At 34.3% G+C, this 25,420-nt stretch overlaps 2 protein-coding genes across 4 annotated transcripts in view; both read right to left on the bottom strand.

Moving 5' to 3' along the window:
- The window catches only part of GOLPH3L (golgi phosphoprotein 3 like), a 42,271-nt gene extending 35,346 nt beyond the window's left edge, over positions 1-6,925 (bottom strand). The window contains exons 1-3 of one of the 3 annotated variants that reach the window (XM_081226295.1): positions 6,739-6,923; positions 6,141-6,277; positions 4,732-4,926 (exon numbers count right to left, since the gene is read on the bottom strand). In XM_081226295.1, the coding sequence (XP_081082421.1) occupies positions 4,732-4,914 (183 nt within the window). In that variant the 5' untranslated portion in view covers positions 4,915-4,926; positions 6,141-6,277; positions 6,739-6,923. Of the gene's footprint in view, positions 1-4,731; positions 4,927-6,140; positions 6,278-6,738 lie in introns of all 3 variants that reach the window. The other 2 variants (XM_081226296.1, XM_081226294.1) reach the window with 2 other exon arrangements.
- A 1,434-nt stretch (positions 6,926-8,359) lies between these two features.
- HORMAD1 (HORMA domain containing 1) lies at positions 8,360-24,915 on the bottom strand (the record flags this gene model as incomplete). Its single annotated transcript, XM_081224171.1, has 14 exons — positions 24,859-24,915; positions 24,003-24,147; positions 22,557-22,620; positions 22,086-22,122; positions 19,875-19,895; positions 19,582-19,608; positions 17,947-18,014; positions 16,929-17,080; positions 14,912-15,171; positions 13,359-13,425; positions 13,203-13,279; positions 12,386-12,469; positions 10,145-10,216; positions 8,360-8,440 (listed from the first exon to the last, which is right to left on the bottom strand). Exons 1-14 carry the CDS (start codon positions 24,889-24,891, stop codon positions 8,360-8,362), a joined length of 1,188 nt encoding a protein of 395 aa, XP_081080297.1. The 5' UTR covers positions 24,892-24,915.
- Between the last annotated feature and the right edge of the window lie 505 nt (positions 24,916-25,420).

Raw genomic sequence — 25,420 nt, 5'->3', positions numbered from 1 at the left:
CTCTTCTCCTTCTCTCTCCCACCTACTACTTTCCACACCCATTCAAGTTAGATGCCTTTCTTTGTTCCCTCAGTACTCAGAACACAGTTATGCATATATCGCACTGTACTCCAACAGTCCACTGACTTTCCTGACCCCCTCCTAACTTCTCCAGCCACTAGACTATAAGTAATCTCAAAAGCAGGGACTATTGTTTTTGTTCTCTTCTAATATTCAGCACTTGACATATATGAGACATTCAATGAATTTTTGGTGACTAAACAAATGAATGAAAATATATTTCCCTAATACCAATGAACAATACTTCTTGTTGATTTTTACTCCAGTGACATGAGAAATATGGTGAAAAGCTTTTATGTCACAGTGCTTAGTAAGCACTCAATAAATGGCATTATTAAGCAAGAGCTTTGCAAGGAAGGGAAGAGGGTTAAAAAACACTATCCAAATTTAAAAGATTATGGCCAAAAGTCAAAAGCATTAGTAGGTTCACTCCTATTACAGGTAACTTAATTATAAAGATTTTCATAAAGAAGAAGTTTTAAATATATTAGTAATTTAATTAAAGCATTAACTGTCCATGAATCAATACAAATATCTATATCAAAACTCTTAACAAAGGCAATAGTGACAAATAAACAGGATCTTGATTTCAACAGGAAATAAATCTATTTTATTTTGGTCAGGCTGGTGCTCAAGTTTAATTTTCTCAGTTGAGGTCAGTGTTATTGAACTGAGGTAACATCTAATTTTAAATGTATTTGAAAAGTTAGACTCTTCAACATAAAAATTTCTTGATTATTTCACAAGACAATGAAGCTTAGTATTTTAAACCAGTCTCTGGCAGCTACTACTCAGGAGACTCTTAAGAAAGGATGACAGTAATATTTCACAAGCAATCTGACTATATGACCTGCTGTCATTTTTTTCTAGGCTTACAATTCTTGAAATATTAGTCTCATTATGTTATTTTCTACGTATAGACTTTTTAAAACATAATTTAAAAAATTATAGCATTAGGTTCTATACTTTAAACTTTATGAAACTCTTCAGCAAAAGTTAACTTTGAGACATTGGGATGCAAAGTTTAACATTTGGCAATTTTTTTGACATGTCACAAATAAACCATGAAAAAACAAGAAATTACATACATATCAAAACATATACTCACAAAGAACATAGAGCAAAAATATCCTTCAATTGGATACAAAAATGAAATGGACGTTGCTGTTTTCATCAGGCTGCTCCCCTTTTACTTAAAGGAAAGAGTCTAAGTTTCGTCTGGCACTTAAAATCATTCCTACTCTGATCTGAGTCTAATTTGTCAATTCTGAATCTCATGGTTTTCTAAAAACACCATCTACTTCAGTCATACTGGTACTCAATTATCTCCCAAATTCATCAAGCTCATGAAACCTTTGCTCACTCATCCAGAATGTGCTCCTTTCCCTTCTTCCATTTATGTAAATCCTATCCATTCTTACAGGCCCAGCTGGTTTTACTGCCTTCTGTTCTTCCCCAGATTATTTCCGCTTATGATGATCTCTCCTCCCTCTAACTTCCTCTGCTCTTACTGTTCTAACTTGGAAACACTTGCTGTTTTTTAGTTGTCGTTTACTTCTTTAAAAATCTTTTGAATTGTGAAATATAACGCACACACAGAAGAGTACACAAAAGTGAAAAGCTCAGTGATTTATCCCTAAGTGCATATCCATGAAACGTTCCCCAAGTAGAGAAATAGAAAACTGTTAGCACCCAGAAACCCCTTCATGCTCTTGTCTAATCACTAAAACTCCCCTCCTCACCTGCTCCTCACTACCCTAACAACTATGGTAATCCCCTTCTTGCTTTTCTGTATGTTTTACCACCTAAATATGCAATCCCAGATAACATAGTTTAGCTTTTTGAATTTTATATACACATAATCATACAATATGTATTCTTTTGTGTCTGGCTTCCTTTACTGAACATATATGAGAATCATACATGTTTTCTAACAATGTTCATTTTCATTCTATATAGAAAATATATTTATACTCATTTAAATAAATGAATGATTCATTTTTATCCACTCTTCTGTTGATGGAGCTTTGGGTTACTTAAGTTTTAAAAAGATGTATTATTTGTTTCCCCAGCTAGAATGCAAGTTTCTTGAGGACAGGGACAATATATTATACTATTTTATATTTACCTTAGTATTTGTATAATGCTAAGCACATTAAACATTGATTAAATAAATCAACAAGTGGTTTGAGAAACAAGAAGAAAATAAGTTGAGCTGGAAATCAATGTAGTATTTTTTAGAGAAAGTTATGTAACTGGCATTTTGTAACAACTATTACTACTTTAATAAATCAGAAGGTTTGACCTCTCCTATTTATGTACGCCTAAGGATTTATCATTTCTCATTCTTTCTGAGCCAACTGAAAGCTAAAAACTTAATTTATCAGCTATCACCAAAAATAAAATTCAAACAATTCAAAAGGTGGATATTATCTACCCATCTTTACACAGTATTTCACCAATATGTTGAATACGCACTATGATCATAGCTCTAAACAAGCTCCTTTTTTATCCTATTTCCTTAAGTTTATATTAACTATTATAAATTTAGAAACACACAAAGACAAGTCCAAAGGCAGTTTCGCTACAGAACAGGAGCAGAAATTCTAGTACCTAGGTTCAGCAGGAAATTAATCATTCCTATTCAAAACTAAAACAAACAAAACAGCTTTTTAGATACAGTATGCTCTTCTGTTTTAGTGAGTGAATGTTTCCTAGGCACCGTATAACATCTCAAAATAGTATTTATACCACCTAATCTTCAGACCTACTCTGACTTTCTCTTAGAGAGTCAGTTTTGCTTTTTCATTTATTTGACTTTTATAAAACTAGAGCCTCATCAACTTTCTCAGCAAACAGGAAAATATACTCCCGGGCAAGATTTTATGATATATTTGCATCTTGGCCAAGTACACATGGGCATGTCTCTAACGTTAGTTTTTTTTTTTTTTTTTTTTTGCGGTACGCGGGCCTCTCACTGTTGTGGCCTTTCCCGTTGCAGAGCACAGGCTCCGGACGCGCAGGCTCAGCGGCCATGGCTTACGGGCCCAGCCGCTCCGCGGCATGTGGGATCCTCCCAGACCGGGGCACGAACCCGTGTCCCCTGCATTAGCAGGCGGACTCTCAACGCGCCACCAGGGAAGCCCTCTAACGTTAGTTTTAATAATACACAGGCTATAACAAGTCTTGTAATTTCTGTTTAAGTTGGTAATTTGACATGACAAAAATCAGAGAAGGGAAAAGTGGTAAAGAAAAACTAAACTAAACTAAACTAAAATAAGGGTATTCTCAAGTTGAGGAGTCAATGTAGAAAAGAAGAGATATTACTAGATGTATGTAAACAATTCATTTCTAAGAACAATGATCAAAGCCACATTTAGTATTTTTTTAATATAAAGTAACATTTTAATTTGATAAGTTTTCAAAACTGAGGCCAATAATAAATATGCCTCTTTTTGTACTCACCAAAGTCTTCTTAACAAGGAAGTAGATTGTTTAAAATATTATTTGTATATCCTTTTTTTTTTTTTGGCTGCGCTGCACAGCATGTGGGATCTTAGTTCCCCAACCAGGGATCAAACCCTCGCCCCCTACTTTGGAAGTGTGGAGTCTTAACCACTGGACCACCAGGGAAGCCCCTATTTGTATATTTTTATAACCTCTTCATTAGCAAAGAAAGTGATGGGAAAACACAATAAAAAGTTAAATTACAAGTGAAGGATAATGTATACTCAACTAGTAGAAAAGCCAAGAAAATATTTGGTTGTATCACAAGATTTGCTATCTCGACTAATTTCATTATAAAATAGATGTTCTGTTAATAAGGGAAAAATTAGAAAAAAGGGAAAGCTGTAATTAATTTTAAAACATTTTCTAAAATAATCCTCATCAATTGTTGATATTTAACTTCTAAAAATCCACAGAATAGAGGGACTTCCCTGGTGGTCCAGTGGTTAAGACTCCTCGCTCCCAGTGCAAGGGGCCCAGGTTCCTGGTCAGGGAACTAGATCCCACAGGCCACAACTAAGGTTTTCATGCTGCAATTAAAGATCTCACATGCCCTCAATTAAAGATCCTGCAGGCAGCAACAAAGATCCCACATGCTGCAACTAAGACCCGGCACAGCCAAATAAATAAATAAATAAATATTTTTTAAAAAAATAGCTGTTCTGCTTGTCCAAAACAACTAATAAAAATAAAAATAAAGATACACAGAATAGAATAAAAGTTATTCTTCTGTATTATAAGAAACCAACCCCGTTTATTTTTGTAAGACAGCTAATCATACATGTTCCTTGTCTTCTCATTTAAAAGACTTTTCTCCCCAAAGCTCAAGAAGACTTCAATGTTGAGCCCTCTTTCTTAGTTTAATAAGAGGTTATTTCACCATCAATCTCACTTGGGAAACTACAAGTACAAACACTTTACACTGTGTTATATCTTCTAAAATTCTGGAGTAATTTTGTAATTAAATTATACTTCAAGTAATTATACTTCTGGATTTTACCCTCCAAGTATCAACCACCCTCCCAAACTCCCCCATCCCCTAGATGGCTGAAGCACAATTCTAAGGCCAATTTGGTATTAATGAAAATATTTTATCAGATTACTTCCTAAAAACATTCCAATATTTAAGTCTTTGAGACAGCCTAGCAAATCCAATTGCATTACCTCTTTATCTTTTAGTCCCAGGAGCAATACTTCTTCCATAAGCGTGAGGCGGATATCCTTAGAGTCTTCAGTGTCCTCATTGTCTTGACTTCTGTCTTGATTAGTGTCTTCCTCACTTTCCACCTTCTTTTCAGAGTTCTTCCCTCCTTCTGTACGACGGGCCCGGTGAGTTAAAGTGGTCATTCTTACCTGTCTCTGGAGGGGGTGATGAAAAAATATCTATATGTGTGCTTATGTAAATAAACATCTAGATATTCATACATGCATACTAAAAATGTATACAGGTAAGAAATATTTACAAACTTAAATAAAGAAAGGAAAGAGTAATGGCCAGAAAAAATTAGGTGGATAACAATATCTTTTCCAAAGTACAATAGGTTGAACTCCAGTGGAGGCATTGACAAGAAATCAAATCATTAATTCTAAAGACCAGTAGAACGGACCCACTTTTAAGCCTGCTGATTTCTTGTGCATAACCTAATCACATAATCATTGTGATTCCTTTCACAAGATGGATTCTCCCCAAGTTAAATTATATGGAACAGCAAAAAATTGTGAGCATCCAGCTCCAAAGAGCATACATTAATTTATGTGCAATTTCTATAAATATTCAAGTTCATTATAAAACATACAAAAAAATAGTAAAAAAAATTAAGAAAAACTAAATAGAAATATATGTTCTAATATTTCCTTCCCAAACCCTAATGACTCATTTCATGCATTCACTTTGGAGATTACCAGTCTAGAGAATAACACTCAGAAGATCATGTGTAGTAATTCCATATAGCTAGAAAACTTTCATCTCTATCCCTAGGCTAGCCACATTGCAAATACACAAACAGCTGACAACAAAAAGCACTGGTAAGAGAATGTTAAAAGATTAGCAGAGTCTTTCTCAAGTACAAAAAAAATCAGAGCAAAAGCCCTTTTATATCATGCACTATGGTTGTTTTAAAAATCTACAGTCAAGAGAAATTGTACTACCACGTGTGATAAAGTTTAAAGTTAGCATACTTTAGATAAATCTAAATGTCAGTTTTTAAGATGAAATACAATAAATATTTTAAATCAGCAATTATTGAAAATAGCTTTTTCAAGACCAAAAGAATGCATTCAAGAGCCTCTGTGACTGGATTCCATTCTATCTTCTAGCAATATCTTCCATTACTCCCAATTATGTACTGTTAAACCATTTCTCAAACATGTCCATGCTTTCCATCTCTCTCCTTTGTACAGGCTGGAGTTCTCTCCCTTTCCCCTTCCTTTCTAAATTCTACACATTCTTCAAAGTCCTATTGAGGACCCACTGTAAAGCCTTCAGTGAATCTGCTTCTCCATTACCCCTATGTCCCATAGCCAGAATAGGTCTCTCCTCAGCTGTACTTCCACACAACTTTATTTATACTTACTTCCTTTAAAGTATTTATTATAGTCTTTCTTTTGGTATGGCTGTCTCTCAACTGTAAACTTCTTGAGGGCAGGGATATTGTCTTCTTGGATTTTTATATTTTCCATAGCAACTAGCACAATGTCTTTAACGTTGTAACTGCTCGATAAATATATACTGATTAAAATGAATACTCAGAAATACATGTAAACATTTAAAAAAGAAATACAAATGAAGTGACTTACAAAAGATTCTTTGTACAAGGCTATATTTCAAATAATTCTTGGCGGGAGGTGGGAAGAAGAGTGAAAGAGGAAGAGAAGCATGAAATAAATGCTTAAAGGCACTAACCCTATCTGGCACGGTGAATAGAGCTTATATCCTAATCCAATCCAAGAAACTTTAAATCTTCAGGGCAAAAAAATAATGGGGCATTTTCTTTAAAAAATTAATCGCCCTTGGACATTTACTAGTTAAAGACCCTATTTGAAAAAAAAAACCCAAGGGCCCCAAAATTAAATAAATAAAAACCTCCCTCTCCCCACAAAATGAAACATTTGGAGGTTGTTTTTTTTTTTTTCGACGTTAGAAAATGTATTGATATTTCCCCCGTTGCTTACCTGACGTTACTTCCTGGGTTACGGCCAAACTCAGGCTGCAGCTTGCGCTCTATTTCAGGGGGACACCTATCCCCACCCCCACCCCCCACCCCCGTCCGAGTAGGTGAAAAACTTCTCAGCCACGCAGAGAGAACAAACTTCCTGATCCTTCGATGCACAGAAGGAATAACACATCAGCTTCCTCAGGATCACTAGGCAACCTACCTTGGTTTCTTCATTGGACCAATCAGAAACCTCCAAGGTTGAGTTCAGCCAATTGGAGCTTACGAGGGGAGGCTCTCCCCCGGCCCGGCTATTGCGTTGCGATCCAGACAAACACCACCAAAAGGAGGCAGGTTTGGGCTCAACCTGACAGCTGGTCAATCCAATGAAGGAACCTTGGTAGAGAAAGGAAACAGGGCTGCGCTCCCCACCCCCATTAAATCGGCCAATCAAAGCGTTCGGTGAGCTATCACCAGCTGCCGATCTACAAAGGTTTCTGTTGGTCAACCTCAGTGTAGCAGGTGTGTTACTGTAGCAGGGTATACTGTACTGTGACAATTAGGTGAGATGGGTTGGGATCCAATAAAGCTAAGAATACATAAACATTTAAAAATTGGTTGTTTTCGACAGTTAGCTTATCCCTAACTTTCCTTTTCCAGAAAAACCCGATCTGGGTCAGTTTGTGGACGTTTACTTGGTTTACATTAAACAGGATAGGCACATTTCTACCATAGCATTCATTCTAACATTCACTATTAGTGCTTGTTACTGGCAAGCCCATGGATAATGTATGTTTTTAGAATATGGCTGCTGAAAATGCAAGAGGCAAACAGACCAAGTTTTAAGCTTTCCTTTTCTAGAGCACAGAAAACAGTCAAGTCTGGAACCAGGTCCCAGGTTTCTCACTAAAAGCACAGTATCTTTCACTACCACTCAAAAGTTCTAGAAAGTGTGCTCAACTCTTGCAAAGTAACATCTACTGAAATGATCTCAAAATTAGTGCCTAAAAATTTTCTGCTATTTAAATAAAAATTAGAAGCCATGAAAGAGTCTAGATGCTGAATAATATTTTATTTATGCTGCCAAAAATGACAGACTTTAAAATCATTTTGTCTTGTAGTAAAAAATGTTAAAAAAGTTAAAGCACCAATTTTTAATTGTACATTATATATTATCATGTTAATACACTGTATCAAAGTCCTGAAGAACATTGTTTTAATAACATGACAGACATAGCCAGTTAAATTGTATAGTTTTAACATAAGTAAAAAGTGAATTACTGTCAAAATTTAATACCCAAATAAACATTATTTACTTCAAAAAATGGCTTTAGAGGACCTTAAACATTAATATATGTTAAAAGGAAGTGTCCACCAAAATGGAAGATAGATCAATATTGAGTAGATAATTAACAGAATAAATTATGACACTGGTACTTTTTATTCAAAAGTTCTCCTGAGTTTGTCTCAGATAAGATTAAGGATCACAATATGATAGTCAGCTAAGGATTAATTTTAGTGTACTAACTGCTTAAGACTACATGTAAGTTTTCAGAGGTAGGGCAAACACACCTTAAAACAGTAATATAATGTCCTTTAAATGTTGTGAAGAACTTTGCAAACATGCAGAAAAAATTTTTTTATGTATTTTTCTTTGGTTCACTAAGCTTTCTTCTTTTTGGCACTGACTCTTGACTAGAAGAATCAAAGTGACGAAGGATCTGTCAAAAGAAAACAACTACTAAGAATAGATACTTTCCAGTTTAAATGTCTTTAATTTTTCAGCTTTTTCATGTCTCTGAGGTCTCTTCCTTCCTTCCTTCTTTCCTTTCTTCTTCTAAAAAATTGTAACTAACATACCATTTCCTAAGATAGGATAGCTGGGTTCTCTAAAAGTAGGTAAATTTTATTATTGACATATTTATATATCCTGATGGCTGCTGAAAGTATAGCCTTACAAAGTATAAGGTTTTCATTAGGGATGTTGGAGTAGTTAGAAAGATAGATTTGACATTATGTTCTCAAAATAGTAAAATATTTTGAGGGGAATGAGGGGGGAGAGATTAAAAAATGAGCTGCAAATAGAGAAACATTCCACTTTGGCATCATGTAAGATTTAAATCATGTTTTGTTTTTGTATATGGTGCTTAGCAGTGCCTGATAGATTTTAGAAATTCAATGCACCCTTGAATGAATGGGAGGGTGAATTAGGAAAATTGCTAACAAGATTCTGAGTTATCAAACTTTTATTTTTCTGGTAAAACTCACTAATGATACAAATTGGATTATGATTTTGCATAAAAAAATCAAGGCTTAATACACTGGGGGAAAAATTAAAGAACCTAATATATCAGGTTATTCCATTCCCTTCTTAAGATATATAAATTGAAAACAGTATTAACCAACTAGTATATTTTTGAGATTACCCCTTTAACACTTGATTTCTAAAAATAATCTTAAGTTTTCGGTTATCTAATTTTAACCTACTACTAATAATAAAAATTCTGGTTGAAAAAATATAAATATTTATCTCAGAAATGACAAATACATTATCTGATTTGGTAAAATAAGGTTCCAAATATAAGACAACTGTTACAAGATTTAGGTCAGGAAAATTTTCTTTCTTCTAAGGTACTAGGAGGAGATGCTATATTTTTAGAGAACATGTGGATTTGGTAACTTACCTTGTTTCTACTTTCTCTAGAAAGCTCAGATCAAATCTGTGGCCCAATTTTAATTCTATATAAATAAAATGTCCTCAGTATTCTTGTACTCTCATTTTCTCATTCTTTTCATATTTTTCCTGACATAGATCTTTTAAAATTTTATTTTATTTTTATTTATTTTTGGCTGCATTGGGTCTTTGTTGCTGCGCATGGGCTTTCTCTAGTTGGAGTGTGTGGGCTTCTCATTGCAGTGGCTTCTCTTGTTGCAGAGCACGGGCTCTAGGCACGCGGGCTTCAGTAGTTGTGGCACACGGGCTCTAGAGTGCAGGCTCAGTAGTTGTGGCGCACGGACCTAGTTGGTCCGCGGCACGTGGGATCTTAGGTCCGCGGCATGTGGGATCTTCCCAGACCAGGGATCAAACCTGTGGCCCCTGCATTGGCAGGCGGATTCTTAACCACTGTGCCACCAGGGAAGTCCCCTGACATTGATTTTTATTTTATAAATTCCTCCAACTATTTCAAATCATTCATGGAATAAGATAGTAAATGTTTACATGGAAAAATTAATAAACTATATAGCATATTTTATTTTAAAATCACCCCATTTTTTAGAATCAAATATATTTAAACAAGATTTGGATACCAGAGCTCTGAGGTATATCCAGGAATATAATCATATTTATCATTAAATTTAATCTATAGTGATGATATTCTGATACTTGCTATTTTATTCAACCTATATATTATTATAAGACTTACTGTTTTCGCAGATTCAAGCTGACTTCTCTTCCGACTTTCCTTAGAAGATTTTACTTGTTGATTTCCATTAGCCTCCAAAAAGATAGAATAATTACTAATTGGTTATTTCTCAAAGAACAACCAACATGCTTTTTCAACCGCAGGCAGCTATATGTGGTTTTTAAAAAAACAACTTTACTGCGATATAATTCAGATACCATACAATTCATCCATTTAAAAGTGTACAAAATTAAGTGATTTTAAGTATATTCACAGAGTTGTGCACCCATCACCACAGTCAATTTTACAGCACTTTCATCCTCCAAAAAGAAATCCTGTACCCTTATAGCCATCACTCCCCTATTCCCCCATCCTCCCGCCAGCATTAAGACTTTCTGTTTCTATACAAATCCCTATTCTGGACTTTCATATAAATGGAACCATATTATATATATATATATATAGATAGATAGATAGATATAGTGTGTGTGTGTGTGTGTGTGTGTGTGTGTGTGTGTGTGTGTGACTGGGTTCTTTCACTTAACAATGATTTTAAGGTTCATCCAAGTTGTAGCACGTACTGGTACTTCATTCCTTTTTATGGCTGAATAATAATAGTCTACTGTATGAATACCACATTTTGTTTATCCATTCATCTGTTACAAACATTTAGGTTTTTTTCCCCACCTTTTGGCTATTGTGAATAATGCTACATATGCAGTTTTTAAAATGAATATTAGATGGTGACAAATTATTAGCTGTCATAGTATTATTCTTTAAAAGTACATATTTATTTTCTGATGCTTGAAATGTCCTTTTCAACGATAACTTCCTTAGTATATATATTATTAAATATTTTCATTTCCTGCCCTTTTCTAACCATAATTCAGTCATTATTCTCAAATACAGAAGTACTTTGGTGGAGTAAAGGATAGTAAAGGATACTCATCCTAAACAGAAGCTGCCTAGGAAGAACATTTTGCTGCTAGAGGTAGTAATTTTTGAAATTCTTTTATCTCTTGCTTTTCTCAGCACACTAGTTTGAACGCTGCCTTCTACCAATTCTAACTTCCCATCGAGAATGTGGAAAAAAGTATACCTAAAAATGGCACTATCATCAGTGGTGTTCTGGTAAATGTTTAACAACCAGTTCTCTGGGAGAAAGAAATCCTGGGTTGAGGCATTTGCTGATTTCCATGCTATGAATCTCTCATCATGTCCAGTTTCAAGCTGTCAACATGATGTCACTGAATAAAGAGTTGGAAACAAATGCTCCAGCATACCACTGTTAGAGTGTGCTATTTGTTTCCTTACATTTTACAGAATGCTTTTTCTTCACCTCTGAACCTTTGAGAGTAACTTAAGGGTCTAAATAAAATACAAATTTCTATTCAGTACAACTCATACCAAAAACTAAAATAAAGCAGTGGGGTTTTTTTTCTTAAAAAATAAGAGATTCACTTTATGTAAGATATACATAAAACAGTCATTTTTAATGTCTTATTAACAAGATAGTCCATTTACAATATAGAACACGGGAACAGTTTGGTGTTCTAGGAAATTTCCTTGGGAGTCTGGATGATAGCATCACTTCTCAAAGCCTTTCCTGGATTCCCCTTTCTATTTATTTTTTAAATAAATTTATTTATTTTTGGCTGCATTGGGTCTTCATTGCTGCACATGGGCTTTCTCTAGTTGGGGCAAGCGGGGGCTACTCTTTGTTGCGGCACGCGGGCTTTTCATTAGGGTGGCTTCTCGTTGCAGAGCACGGGTTCTAGGCGTGCGGTCTTCAGTAGTTGTGGCACGTAGGCTCTGTAGTTGTGGCTTGCGGGCTCTAGAGCGTAGGCTCAGTAGTTGTGGTGCACGGGCTTAGTTGCTCCGGGGAATGTGGGATCTTCCTGGACCAGGGCTTGAACCTGTGTCCCCTGCATTGGCAGGCGGATTCTTAGCCACTGCGCCACCAGGGAAGTCCCTCCTCTCTCTACTGTACCTTCAGTAAAATTAACCATTCTTTCCTTTGTACCTCTATGTAGCCTATTCAGACTGCTGTTATGGCCCTGTATCACTGCTTGTTGACCTCCAATTACTAGACTCTCATCTAAGAACAAGTTATACCTCCAGCACCTAGTAAAGTACCTGAAACATAGTATGTGCTTACCAAACGTTGGTCCAATAAATGAAGTATTAAAAGCAAAATAACCTCAAATATGGGGGGAAATTACAAGGTTAGAATGGAAAACAAATCTAAAGAGATGCTTTTACCATTTTATTCTGAAAGATTTTTCCACTTCTTGTTTTGCTTTCAGACACATCAAGTTCAGATGTTTTCCTGACTACCTGCTCAAACTAGAAAAGAAAATAATTACACAAAACCACATAAAATAATATAATAAAAATTTTCATAACAATAATGGGGGTCAAAAATTCAATCACATAAATTTAGGGTCTTGCTATGTTGAGTTAATGAAAACCAATAATTTTGTGTTGATTCTTACTGTCATAAAAAGTGCAAAGGTAAAGATAGTGAAACTGGCACTGTACACAATTGACAATTCACTGAATTCAGGAAGTCCCAAATTATCACTAGGCACCACTCTTCCAGAAGATAAGAACTTCAGCCCACCCCCCTTGGAGAAGGGCTGCGCAAAGGAAGGCAGACAATCATCAGTCCCATTATTTTCATGTTGATTTCATCTAAATGTTATTTCAGGATTTTACTGTGTGTAGAAAACAAAATTAAACATGTTCTGCTCCAAGGCAACAAAAATGTATTATATAGTCTATTTGTAAATACAAAGAGTGGTGGAGTTAATAATTGCTTAAGATTTTATTTAGCTCTGAAATTCTGAGATTCTCTGAACAGTATTTAGGTTCATTACTAAACAAATCAACCAATAATATACTCAAAACTTTTCAATGTATAATTCTCAAATTTTATTAATAAGCATTCTTAATACCTAATTTTCTTCTAAAAGACCTAGAATATAAGAAAATCTGAGAAATAACTAAATAAGCATATAAGCACCTGTCTTTTGAAAAAAATCAAATTAGAAGTGAGATAGAACTGTCAAATTTATACCTGAGAATGAGAAATTGAAAGATCTGGACTTTCTTTAGACCTCATAGTTTCATCTTCTTCACAAACTACACCTGGTTCTGTTAAAAAAAAAAAAACTTAAAATGGTATAAGATTGAATTGGAAGTGAATTAATTTACATTTTCATTAACTCCTCACCTCCAAGTTCAGAAGATCCAGGTTTTTTCTTCTGCTCTTCCATTTTAGTTTCAATGTCAAAATTATCCTACATAATTACATGAAGGAAAAAGATGGACACATTTCAAAAAGAAACTAAAACAACTGGGTAGAATATTTACGAACAAATTTGTTTTATGTGAAGGTTAAATATAACATAACACTACAACGACCTTACACTTGCTAGAAATAAAGTGGCCCTATAATTACTATAATAAGGTAACTTATTTATCCAAAGTATAAAATCCTATTTTTTTTTTTTACTTTGCAGGGTTGCTTTAAGGCAGATGATAAAAATATACAACTTTCTCAAAAATGTATGATGGTTCTAAGAACACTTAGTTCTTACTATTGTTTGAGAGCACTGAATTAGACATGGTCACACAACAAGCTACTGCTTCTGTAGCTCTGGAATTTCTGTATAGATATTAGCATAAACTCTGAATATGACCCAACCCTCTTCAGGGAGTTGGGGAAGGATAAGCACAGTTATGGTATGGTAGAAATAGCAAAGGTTTAATGTCTATAATTATTATTCCCTTTGTGACATTTGTCAAAGAGCTTTAAATATTTTAAAGAATGCTTCATAAATCCCAGCCATATTTGTTTATAAGGCAAGATTGGGATTTAGGTTTTAGGAAGAAAATTCCTTCTTCTTTGACTGAATTGGTTAAAAACTGAATTTTCTACTTGTAAGGATGTGGCCACAGAGCCTAAATCAGAATAGTCAGTCTCTATACATAAGAACTGTGGTCATAATTTAGAATAAAATGAGATGAGAAAAAATAACAAAGATGAGATTAAAGAAAAATTATATTAATGATGAAAGATTTTCTGGGAGTGAGGCTATAACAAAAAAAGCTTTTTTTATACTTCAATTCATCCATTCATTCAACCAATACTGTGAATGAATTCCGTAAATCTAAGCGTTAGGGACAGGAGGATTAAAAAGATAAGACACTTTTCCTGCCTTCCAGGAACTTCCAAGCTGCTTCAGGACACTGAATTTCCAGGTCCTGAAGAAATTCAAGCATGAGCACCTAGTAGGGGTATTGTATGGTAGAAAAGATTCCAGCATTAGTTGGGGGATTGGAGTAGTTCATTGATCTTCTTTTCTTTTTTTTTTGTTCGCGCCGCGGGATCTTAGTTCCCCAACGAGGGACTGAACCCAGGCCCTGGCAGTGAAAGCGCTGAGTCCTAAACACTGAACCACCAGGGAATTCCGTGGTTTTCAAATTACGCTCCAGACCAAGGGGTTTCCTCAGAGTCCACCATGAGGGTAGGTGAGGTGGTGAGTGGCTGGGCCTCCAGGACCATTCCCTACTTCATTCACAGTAGTTGTGCTTTTAAATTTCTGAGAGTAATGTTGTTTGCATCCAGGTAAAAAGTTTTAAAACCACAAACCTTAACCTTCTTTAAGGTCCCTTCCAAACTTGAGTTTATGATTGTAATAAATATTTATAGCTATTAAAGTCCTCAGAATTGAATCAAACATTCATTACTCTTGTTCTTCATAACTCTTTGAATATACTTACACTTATGTAATGCTCCTGTTCATCTCTGAAATCATCTTTGTCCATAAGAATTTTTTGAAGTGGTGTTTTTAATTGTTTTGGTGATAATATTGTTGAATCAATATTTTCCATTCGTTCTTTCTCAGTGGTCACTTTTACTTTGAAGGTGTGAAAAGGTGTTGGGATTTCTCCCACATTTAAGTATATAGGCTCCCCTTCAAATATCACTCCTTCACAATCACCATCCTTAAAACCAGGAGGCTGGTAATCTGGGGGTGTAACTGCAGAAAAGTAAGTATAAACTGTGCTGTTCATGAAATTGAAGAAAATACATTAATTTTTATTATTATAAAATATATGCAGATTAAAGAAATTTCAAATAGTATAGAAGGACATATAATAAAAAGTAAAAATCACTCTCCTACTATCTCCAAGTTCCTATTTTATTCCTTAAAGGTAAACTTTTTTCCCTACACTTGACTGACTACGTGACCTTGAGGAAACTACTTGTCATCCTTGATTTGGTTTCCTCATCTGTCAAGTGGGGTAAATACTAGTACCTACCTCATAGGGTCACTGTGGTTTAAAGTCTGTAAAATACTCAGAACAGAACTGGCACAGAGTTAAGTATTCAATAAATGTTAGTTAGTATTGTTGATGCTTTATGTTCTTCTAGAAGATACGATGCATGTAAAGTATATAATATTTTATATATTTATATAATAAATATTTACATTATATAATAAATACATGTATATCTCCTTAAAAAACACAAATGAGGTCATACTCTTCTGTACCTAGCTGTTTTTAACATCATTTTTTAAAAAAAATTTATTTAATTTATTTTTATCTTTGGCTGCGTTGGGTCTTCATTGCAGTGTGCGGGCTTCTCATTGCAGTGGCTTCTCTTATTGCGGAGCACAGCACACGGGCTTCAGTAGTTGTGGAGCATGGGCTTAGGTGCTCCATGGCATGTGGGATCTGCCCAGGCCAGGGCTCGAACCCGTGTCCCCTGCATTGGCAGGCGGATTCTTAACCACTGTGCCACCAGGGAAGCACTTTAACATCACTTTTTAATGTTTTTTTTTTTTAAGATGTTGGGGGTAGGAGTTTATTAATTAATTAATTAATTTTGCTGTGTTGGGTCTTCGTTTCTGTGCGAGGGCTTTCTCTAGTTGTGGCAAGTGGGGGCCACTCTTCATCATGGTGTGCGGGCCTCTCACTATCATGGCCTCTCTTGTTGCGGAGCAAAGGCTCCAGACACGCAGGCTCAGTAGTTGTGGCTCAGGGGCCTAGTTGCTCCACGGCATGTGGGATCTTCCCAGACCAGGGCTTGAACCCGTGTCCCCTGCATTAGCAGGCAGATTCTCAACGACTGCGCCACCAGGGAAGCCCCTTTAATCTGTTTTTAATATTTTTTGGATAACAATTTATCAGCACATTCTTTTAAATAGCTTGCACAGCACTATTATATAGATGCACCACAATTTATTTACTCAGTTCTCCAATAAACAACTCAAGGTTGTTTCCAGTTTGTTCCTAGTTTAACCAATACATTATGAAAATCCTCATAAACATATAACCTTGCAAAGTTGTCTAAGTATATTTCCAATATACTCGTCTAGCTACAGAATTTCTGGATTAAAGAGAATGTGCCAAATTTTGATACTGCCAAACTGTCCTCTTAAAATGTTACATGGCACCTATATACATTCCCTCAAAAGTATACAAAAATACCTGCTTACTCCCACACCCTTGTCAACAATGATTTTACAAGTTTTACTGATCTGATAACTGAAAAATGGTATCTCATTGCTTCACTTCCTTAGTTATGAATGAGGTTGAACTTCACATGGACATGTTCAGACCACTGGAGAAGTTGTGTATATTTTTTCAAATACTGATATTAAATATAAATTTTATAATTTCAAAAAATATATAACAATTTAGGTGCTTACAAACATTTGGGATGGAAACTGTTTCAATGACAAGAAAATATACAGATACCAACTGAAACAGGATGAACTGGAAATAGTACCTTCATCGTAGTAAAAAAGTTTCATGGTCAAACAAACATCATTAGGTAAAGGTTCCAGATTTTGCATTAGAATATAAATCTTGCGAATGAGAAGAATACTTGCTTTCTTGGTGTCAGCAGATGACATACTAGATTCACCGCTTTGGTTTTTACTGGAAGAGAATCGCACATTAATTTCTTTTATAGTACCCATGGCTTCTAATAACATAACTTCACATTTTACTACTTGAGATTCTTATTCCCATTAAAGCATTAAGTTGTTAAGTTAAAAATTGTGATATAATGTGTTTTAATGCCACTATTATAAAAATTAATATCACTGTTAATATTATTATTATAAACTAATTTACATATATTAAATTAATATGCATTTTATACAAGACGTTTAAAGGAAACAAATGATGGACTTTTATTGTATTTCTTTTTTTTAATTTTTAAAATTTATTTGTTTTATTTTTGGCTGCACTGGGTCTTCATTGCTGTGCGCGGGCTTTTCTCTGGTTGCAGTGAGCAGGGGCTACTCTTCGTTGCGGTGCGTGAGCTTCTCATTGCGGTGGGTTCTCTTGTGGAACACGGGCTCTAGGCACGCAGGCTTCAGTAGTTGTGGCACGCGGGCTCAGTAGTTGTGGCCCACAGGCTCTAGAAAGCAGGCTCAGTAGTTGCGGCACATGGGCTTAGTTGCTCCGTGGCATGTGGGATCTTCCTGGACCAGGGATTGAACCCGTGTCCCCTGCACTGTCAGGCGGATTCTTAACCACTGCACCACCAGGGAAGCCCTTTATTGTATTTCTAATAACTTAAGCATACAGTCGCTTTCCTATTCTTTGGCTCTGTTTCACAATCAAAACAGTATATAATTAGCCACAGAATTCTGGCTTGCAGCCACTCCAAGGATATTTTATATCCTTGATGGTTAATTGGGGATGTTTGAGAAGTTTCAGAATTATTCCTGAAGTTTAGCTATATAGTATTAATAAGTGGTAATCTGTAATACAAAAATAAAACTATAGAACAATACCTTATGAAGTCCATGATTGGTCCATTACTGGTGTACTTGAATTTAAACTGGTAACATTCTGAAATTGTCTTAAATAGAAAATACTGCAGTTATGAATCTGATATACAGTACCAGTGGCCAAGTAGCTATATATAGCTTTTGTATGACTCACCATTTATTTAATAATTTTTTCTGCATGTTAATCCCTATTCGTCCATTGAAATTTTCCAGTCCTAATAGTCAATTCCAAGGGTCTGGGATTTGGGGCTTCAGTGTTGGAGAGATAGTTATTCCCTCAGTCATTGCAATGTATGTTTTACATACCAGAGGGAAGGAACTCCTTAGCAGGCAGGTGAGAGAGGCAGCACATCTCTTCCTCCAGCAGAATGACTAAGCACAGGGCTTCAATCCTTGGTAACCACAAGCAAGTCATTTAAGCCCCCTAAGTCTCAGTTTCCCCAGCTAATAAAAGGGGTTGAAAATAGTACCTATCTCATTGGTGCCTATGAATATTTCTCAAATGGGATAATTTATATAGAGCCCCTAATAAAGTATCTGGCACACTAAGCATTCAATAAATATTAGTGCACCAGCAATGTTGCTCTTTTACTGAAAGAAAAAATGTGCAACTATAAAACATCTTCAGATGTACATTTTCTGTACATTTTCTGAACAGTTAGTTTCTGAGCAATCAAATAATTCATAGCCTTTACCCATATGATTTTGTCACCATGGGCATATATTAAGCATTAATTGTAGGCTTAATTTGTAGTATCAAAGAAAAGATATTCCTAGCTCTCTTGAAGCTCTAATACTTTTATTGCTTTCTTTATATTCCATTGCTCACTTAGGGATGGGGTTAGCTTTCTCTTTCTTTTTTAAAAATCTGCTTCTCCATGACTGAATGAAACACGATATTGTAACAGCTATAGTGTAATGGGTAAGCACTCAGATCATGAACTGGCCTTCTTAGGTCCAAATTCTGGTTCTGCCACTATGACCTTACACAAGAAACCTTGTGTCTAGGTTTCCTCATCTATAAAGTGGAGATGATAATGATATATTACCTCATGATGGTTATAATGAATAAATGAGATAATGCACATGAAACCCCAAAGAACAGAGCCTAGGAATAGTAAGCACTCAGTAGATCTTTCCCCTTTGTTTCTTGTCCTCTGGTTTTCCCTTTCATTTATTATAACCCTTTCTTTCCTTTAATTGTCAGATGAACAGGTAGATGTGACTGGATTGGGGTGAATATTCAAAGATTAAGGATGAGTATCTTATTTTTCCTCAAACTCAAACATTTTATAATTCTAAAAAAAGAATATAATTAAAAAATATTGCAAAGAACCAGAAGTCAGGAGATTTAGGTTATTTCTAATGGTTTGTCTGTGTGGCCTAGGCTCAGTCACGTAATCTCTCTTGTGGTAAGTGTATTAATCTGTTTAAAGATAACAATACAAGCCTTGTCTTACCTAAAAAAAGTCTTTATGAGGTTCAAATTTTGAAAATATATGTGAAAGTGCATTGATAAAAGCACAGTTAAAAGCACTGGATATTATTATATTATATTTTTAGGTTACTTATAGATATTAGAGGCATTACGGTTTTATTTTTGGCATTATGTTTTTTTACTAACTTAAGCATACTTACCTGAGGGTCTTCTGGATTAGTGTATACCTATTTAAAAATAATTTATAATTTAGTAAATTGTAGAGGCTAAGTATTCAAGGAGAACTAAATTGGATGTTTAGACTAAAATATTAAATGAATTCAGTAAAACAAAATACAAAATGACCCCCTCAAAATATTAGCTACTTTTCCATTGAATAGATCAGTAGTTTGTATCAAGTGACATGATCAATAGGTGGTTTTAATGTTATTTAATTAAGCAAGGCTGAATTTGACAGTCTTTAAAAAAGAATATACAATTTAAAAATACTTACAGCTAGAACAACCAATCTTAGCTGAAACATAACAAAGAACAAAAATCTTATTATTTTTTTTAATTAATTAAATTTTTATTATCATAGTTTAAATATTATATGTTTCAGGTGTACAACATAGTGACTCACAATTTTTAAATGTTATACTCCATTTATAGTTATTATAAAATATTGGCTATATTCCCTGTGCTATACAATATATCCTTATAGCTTATTTATTTTATACATAGTAGTTTATAAGAATCTTATTTTTATTCTATAAAATATTTGTGCATGATAGACCATAAGAATTCTTGGTCCTATTTCAACATTTATTCCTAATAAAAATAATCTTGCATTAAATAGACTTCATATGATGCAGGTAAAGCAGTACCTCAGATATCTTTCTCTATTCCCCAAAATATCTATTTCTAGTTGACTTACTGAAGGTTGAAATTCATATCACTAACTTAAGCAAACAGGGGCATTACTGCCAGTTACAAGGAAAATATATATTGTGAAATAACACATTAAGTATTACCAATATGAGAACTGATTTTGAAAAGAGAAAAAGAGAGTTCAGGGCCCTGCTCATTTAGTAAATGGAAGAGGATCTGGAGACTATAGGAAAAGAGAATCACAGGATATCATTCACTCAAGTAATCTGCCAAAATCTGAGTCATCCTTGATTTGGATCTTTTCCTTATACTCCAGAACCAATCGTCAACAAGTCCAGTCAGTTCTGCCAGATATATCCTGAATCTTCTCATTTTTCTCCTTTGCCATCCTGGTCTAAGCCACCATTATTTTTTATCAGTACTGTAGTAATGGATTAAGTGTCATTCTCCTTAATTCCAATCTTATTGTCCTTCTACAGTACATTCTCTAAGTAGCAGTTCAGAGAGATTTTTCTTTTAATTTAGAATATAAATCAAATAATGTTACATTTCTACTCAAAACCTTCAAATGGCTTTTATTTACACCTAAAATAAAATCCAAACTCTTTTTTTTAAAAGACTTTTTTTTTCTTTTTTTTGATTTGGACCATTTTTTAAACTCTTTATTGAATTTGTTACAATATTGCTTCTGTTTTATGTTTTGGTTTTTTGGCCCAGAGGCATGTGGGATCTTAGCTTCCTAATCAGGGATTGAACCCGCACCCGCTGTATTGGAAAGCAAAGTCTTAACCACAACCACTGGACCTCCGGGGAAGTCCCAAAATCCAAACTCCTTACCTACACAGCTCTGAATGCTCTGGCCCTGTCCATCCCCACAGGTTCATCTCCTGCCGCTCTCTTGCACTGTTCATCACACTCTAATCATTCTGGCCTTCTGTTTGTTCCTTGAACTCTCCAAACTCCCCTCCAACTCTTTGCATTTGCTGCTCTGTCAGGAATATTCTCCCAAAATCAGTGCCTAGCTGGTTTCTTCTAATTCAAGTCTCAGCTTAAATATCACCCCCTCAGAGAAACTCCTCAGACTACCCTATCTAAAGTTACCCCATCTCTCCACTTGCCACATACTTTTTCTTAAAATGTTAATGGCAGTTAACACTATTGGATGTTATCTAATTTCCTTGTTTTATTGACTATTTTCCCATTATAGAAGGGACCCTCTTTGTCTTGTTGACCACTGTTAGCTTACCCAGCTCCTACCTAGAATACATGCCTAGCACAGAGCAGGCACTCCATATTTAATGAATATTAAATACATTATGTCTTAATGAGGGAGGTTGGTGACCATGGATAAAATTTTATCTTTTTCATAATTTTTTTTAGAGTTGGACTTCTTTGTATATGTTGATACAAACATAAGCTAAGTAAGTATACAAAAAGGCTTGTCACAATTTAACCTAGACTACATGTAAATTTATTTCTGAACTCTCATGAAGAAATAATTTTTTAAATTATTAGTATAAACATGATTATAGAAGGCATGTGAAACTAATGAATAAACTATTTTAAAAGACTTTTTAATTCATTAAGTTTTTGTAAGTTAATATGTGTTATTAATACAAATGAGTGTTAACAACCAAAACTTGGCAAAATTCGTTAAATATTAATTCTGTTTGCTTTAAATGAGTTGAAAATCAGTCTTTAAAATATTCAAATTTTCAGCTTTGGACTGGCCTATGCCCAAGTTAGTTTAAGTTAATCTTTTACTACATGTAACAGCTGTTACATCTGTAGAATATAAACTGTAGAAAAAAAGGATAAGGAGATACCGACTTACATATTTTTTCTGTAAAGCATCATAGCATCCTAACAGCCTAAAAAATAATCAAGGATTCATTTTTAGACTGAATGCATTTCCAGAAAACAGTTCTTTTAATAAGTCTCCATATTATCTCATTACTAAATAATACACAGTTTTATTATTAAAGCTTCATTCTTATTAACTAGCTTAAATAATAAAACAAAACAATGTGGCAGAAATATAAAATGTCAATAGCAGATGGAAGGAAAGGAAGATAGAAAATATCTGGCAGCTATTTGTGAGGAACAATAATAGGAAAGTGAAGCCTGCTCACATGGAGCATGAAACAAAGTAAAATTTTAATGCAAAAATCCAAAGACCTGCAAAAATGGTATCCAGAGTTAAAGAGGGAATCACTAAAACTGGGTTAAACACTTAAAGGTATCCAAAGCACAAAAAAATGTGATTTAAGAAAAAATAATTTTCTTCATTAGGTATTTCACTTACCACTTCACTAACTGTGTAGACCCTGGACAATTCTCCTCTTCTCTCAGAATTTTGACACACAGATCTAAATGCAAAAATAATGATATGAATATAGAGCTACTTAAGATTAGCAAACAACTAGAAATTTAAATGAAGATTATTTTCTTCAGCTGTGTATTACAGGTTTATTATTAATGGCAATTAACTTCCAGATGATTGATGTTAATATAATTAAAGGAAGAAAGTTTACATGGAAACAAATAATCTTTTTATTCTTATTATAAAATGGCATCATAATGATTAGGATGCATGTTGATGGGTAGAAAAAATTTTTCCATTTTAAAAGCTATAGACACTTAGATATAACACTTTCATGCCATTGTTATCCAAGAGTCTTAGCATATTTGCTATGGACTCTTATCCCAGTAAAGTACTTGTAAAAGGCCAAGAAGTTAACAGGCTATCAGACAGAGCCCTGTAAGGAAGCAACAAGTAATATAGTGGAAAGGATGAGGTCTCTCAGTCTCAGGTTCCTTATCAGAAAAATAGGAATAATATCTAACTCATAAGTCTGTAATGTGAACTAACAAGATATCATACATAACATGGTGCTTAACATATTGCCCACAGAGTTGGTGTACAATGTTAGGTATACATTATGTGTTAGGCAATAAGTTAGTATTATAGTATAAACTGGCTCTATTACTTTTACTTCTTTAAAATAACACAAGAACATACACTACCACTGTAGGAGGCTATAAATAGGATGCTTTTACTATTTACTTCATCATTATAAGAATAATGTCAGGTGATATTATACTTGAGAGATTAAGGGAAATTTTTATGATTAAGAGCTTTCAAAGGTATTGAATATACTTTAAAAAAATCACTTAGATGTCCACACAAAAACTTGTACAGGAATGTGGCATTATTTATAATAGCCAAAAAGTGGAAACAACCCAATGTTCATCAACTGATGAGTGGATAAATAAAATGTGGTATATTCATATAATGGAATATTATTCGGCCATAAAAAATGAAGTACTAATCCATGCTACAAAAGGGATGAACCTTAAAAACATTATACCAAGTGAAAGAAGCCAGTCACAAAGGACCACATATTGTATGATTTCATTTATTTGAAATGACTAGAATAGGCAAATCCATAAAGACAGAAAGCAGATGGGTGGTTGCCTAGGACTGGGAAATGGGAGAAGTGGAGAGTGACTTAATGGGTATGGTGTTTCCTTTTAAGGTGATGAAATGTTCTAAAACTGACTGTGGTGAATATACCCAAAATCAATGAATTGTGTACTTTAAATGAGTGAATTGTTAGATATGCGAATCATATCTCAATAAAGCTGTCATTATAAAAACAAAATCTCTAAGTCAAAAATTATCATTTTAGAGCAAGCCAAAATAAAAATAACATCTTTAAAGAAAGTCTTTAAATAAACATTATATTACCATCTAGATATCTTGTTCCATAAGCACATTCTGGGAATATTCCTCTCAAATACGTGATACAGGATATTGAAACTGCTAGAAGCCTCTTCACTAACATTAAAGACTGCTGCTCAGTTGATATCTTACTGGGAAATACCAACGCACTCTAAATTCAAGGGAAATTAAAACATTTTATTTAGATTTACTAAAAATACAGTCTTCCTGATAAAAGTAGATCTAATTTTTTGCATAAGCATGGTACTTTCCCAAAGAATTCTTAACCATAGCAGTTAGTAATCCCCCCAAAATCAGAGTGGCTTCTAAAATGTGAGGGTGTTTGCAGGGTAGCAGCCTAAAGGTAACATGCAAAAAGTGCTTAAGAATCGTGTTAGAAATCCCTTGCAGGTTAACTGTCTGTAACTGCATAATAGGATAGGATGGATAGGTAACACTGATATTTCTCTTTAGTCACTGACTGGGTTTAACACAGGTAACTGTAATGCAAGATCTGTGAAGGGAAGACAATCTTATCTTTGTCTGTGGGGCATAAAAATTCATTTTCTAGGAGCGGACTGCTATTAGTGATAATTTCATCAAAGGAACCTAATAGCATTCATTGATACCTAATGTGAACTGAATTTGAACCAGCAATTTAATACAATGAATCAAGCATCCAAAAGAATTCTCCATTAATTCAACTTAGTTTAGCAAATATCTTCATTCTTAAAACATTGACTTTACTGATATCATTAAACCCTCAAAGAGTTGACTCTAACTTTCAAACATAAAAATAGGTGAGACTTCAAGAAACAATAAAATTAGCTAAATTAAAATATATTAAAATACAAGATTGTAAAAAAAATACAAGAAATCATACCATGGGGGTTCTCTGCAATTGTGTAGTGGCCATCCTCTGATAAAGTATTTTCTTTAATTCAACCTTGTGACACAAATACAAGCTTTAACTTCAGATCTTATTTTTATCACTAATTTGGTTTACTATATGTAAAGTCAGAAAGCATTTTATGTGACTAAATGACAGGATTTTTTTTAACTTAAAATAGAATCTTCAAAAACAGATTCACTTTGCTATAGAACTCTTTTGAGTAAAGTGCTAATTTTAAACCATTTGATTAGCAACCCTCACATAAAAGTGTTATTAAGAAAGCTCTTTAAAAGACCTGTTTTAAAAAGCATAATCTTCTATTTTTCTTCACAGTATTCAAACATTGACAACATTGCACAGGTAGGTAATGAAAAACTACCCCTGCCAAATCCTTTAAAATAATCTTAATTTTTGTTCTAAATTTGTAGTTTCAAAATGACCAAATCAGGTAACTTTCCTCCCCTGAACTTGAGCATAGCTCTGGATATAACACACTGTCCTATTCTGTGGAACAACCATAAAAGAGCAACAGAAAATATTCTAGATATTTTGG

Source organism: Mesoplodon bidens, assembly GCF_964165515.1.
Source record: "Mesoplodon bidens genome assembly, chromosome: 2".
NCBI classification, from domain to species: domain Eukaryota; kingdom Metazoa; phylum Chordata; class Mammalia; order Artiodactyla; family Ziphiidae; genus Mesoplodon; species Mesoplodon bidens.
This window is presented reverse-complemented; position numbering and strand designations above follow the sequence as displayed.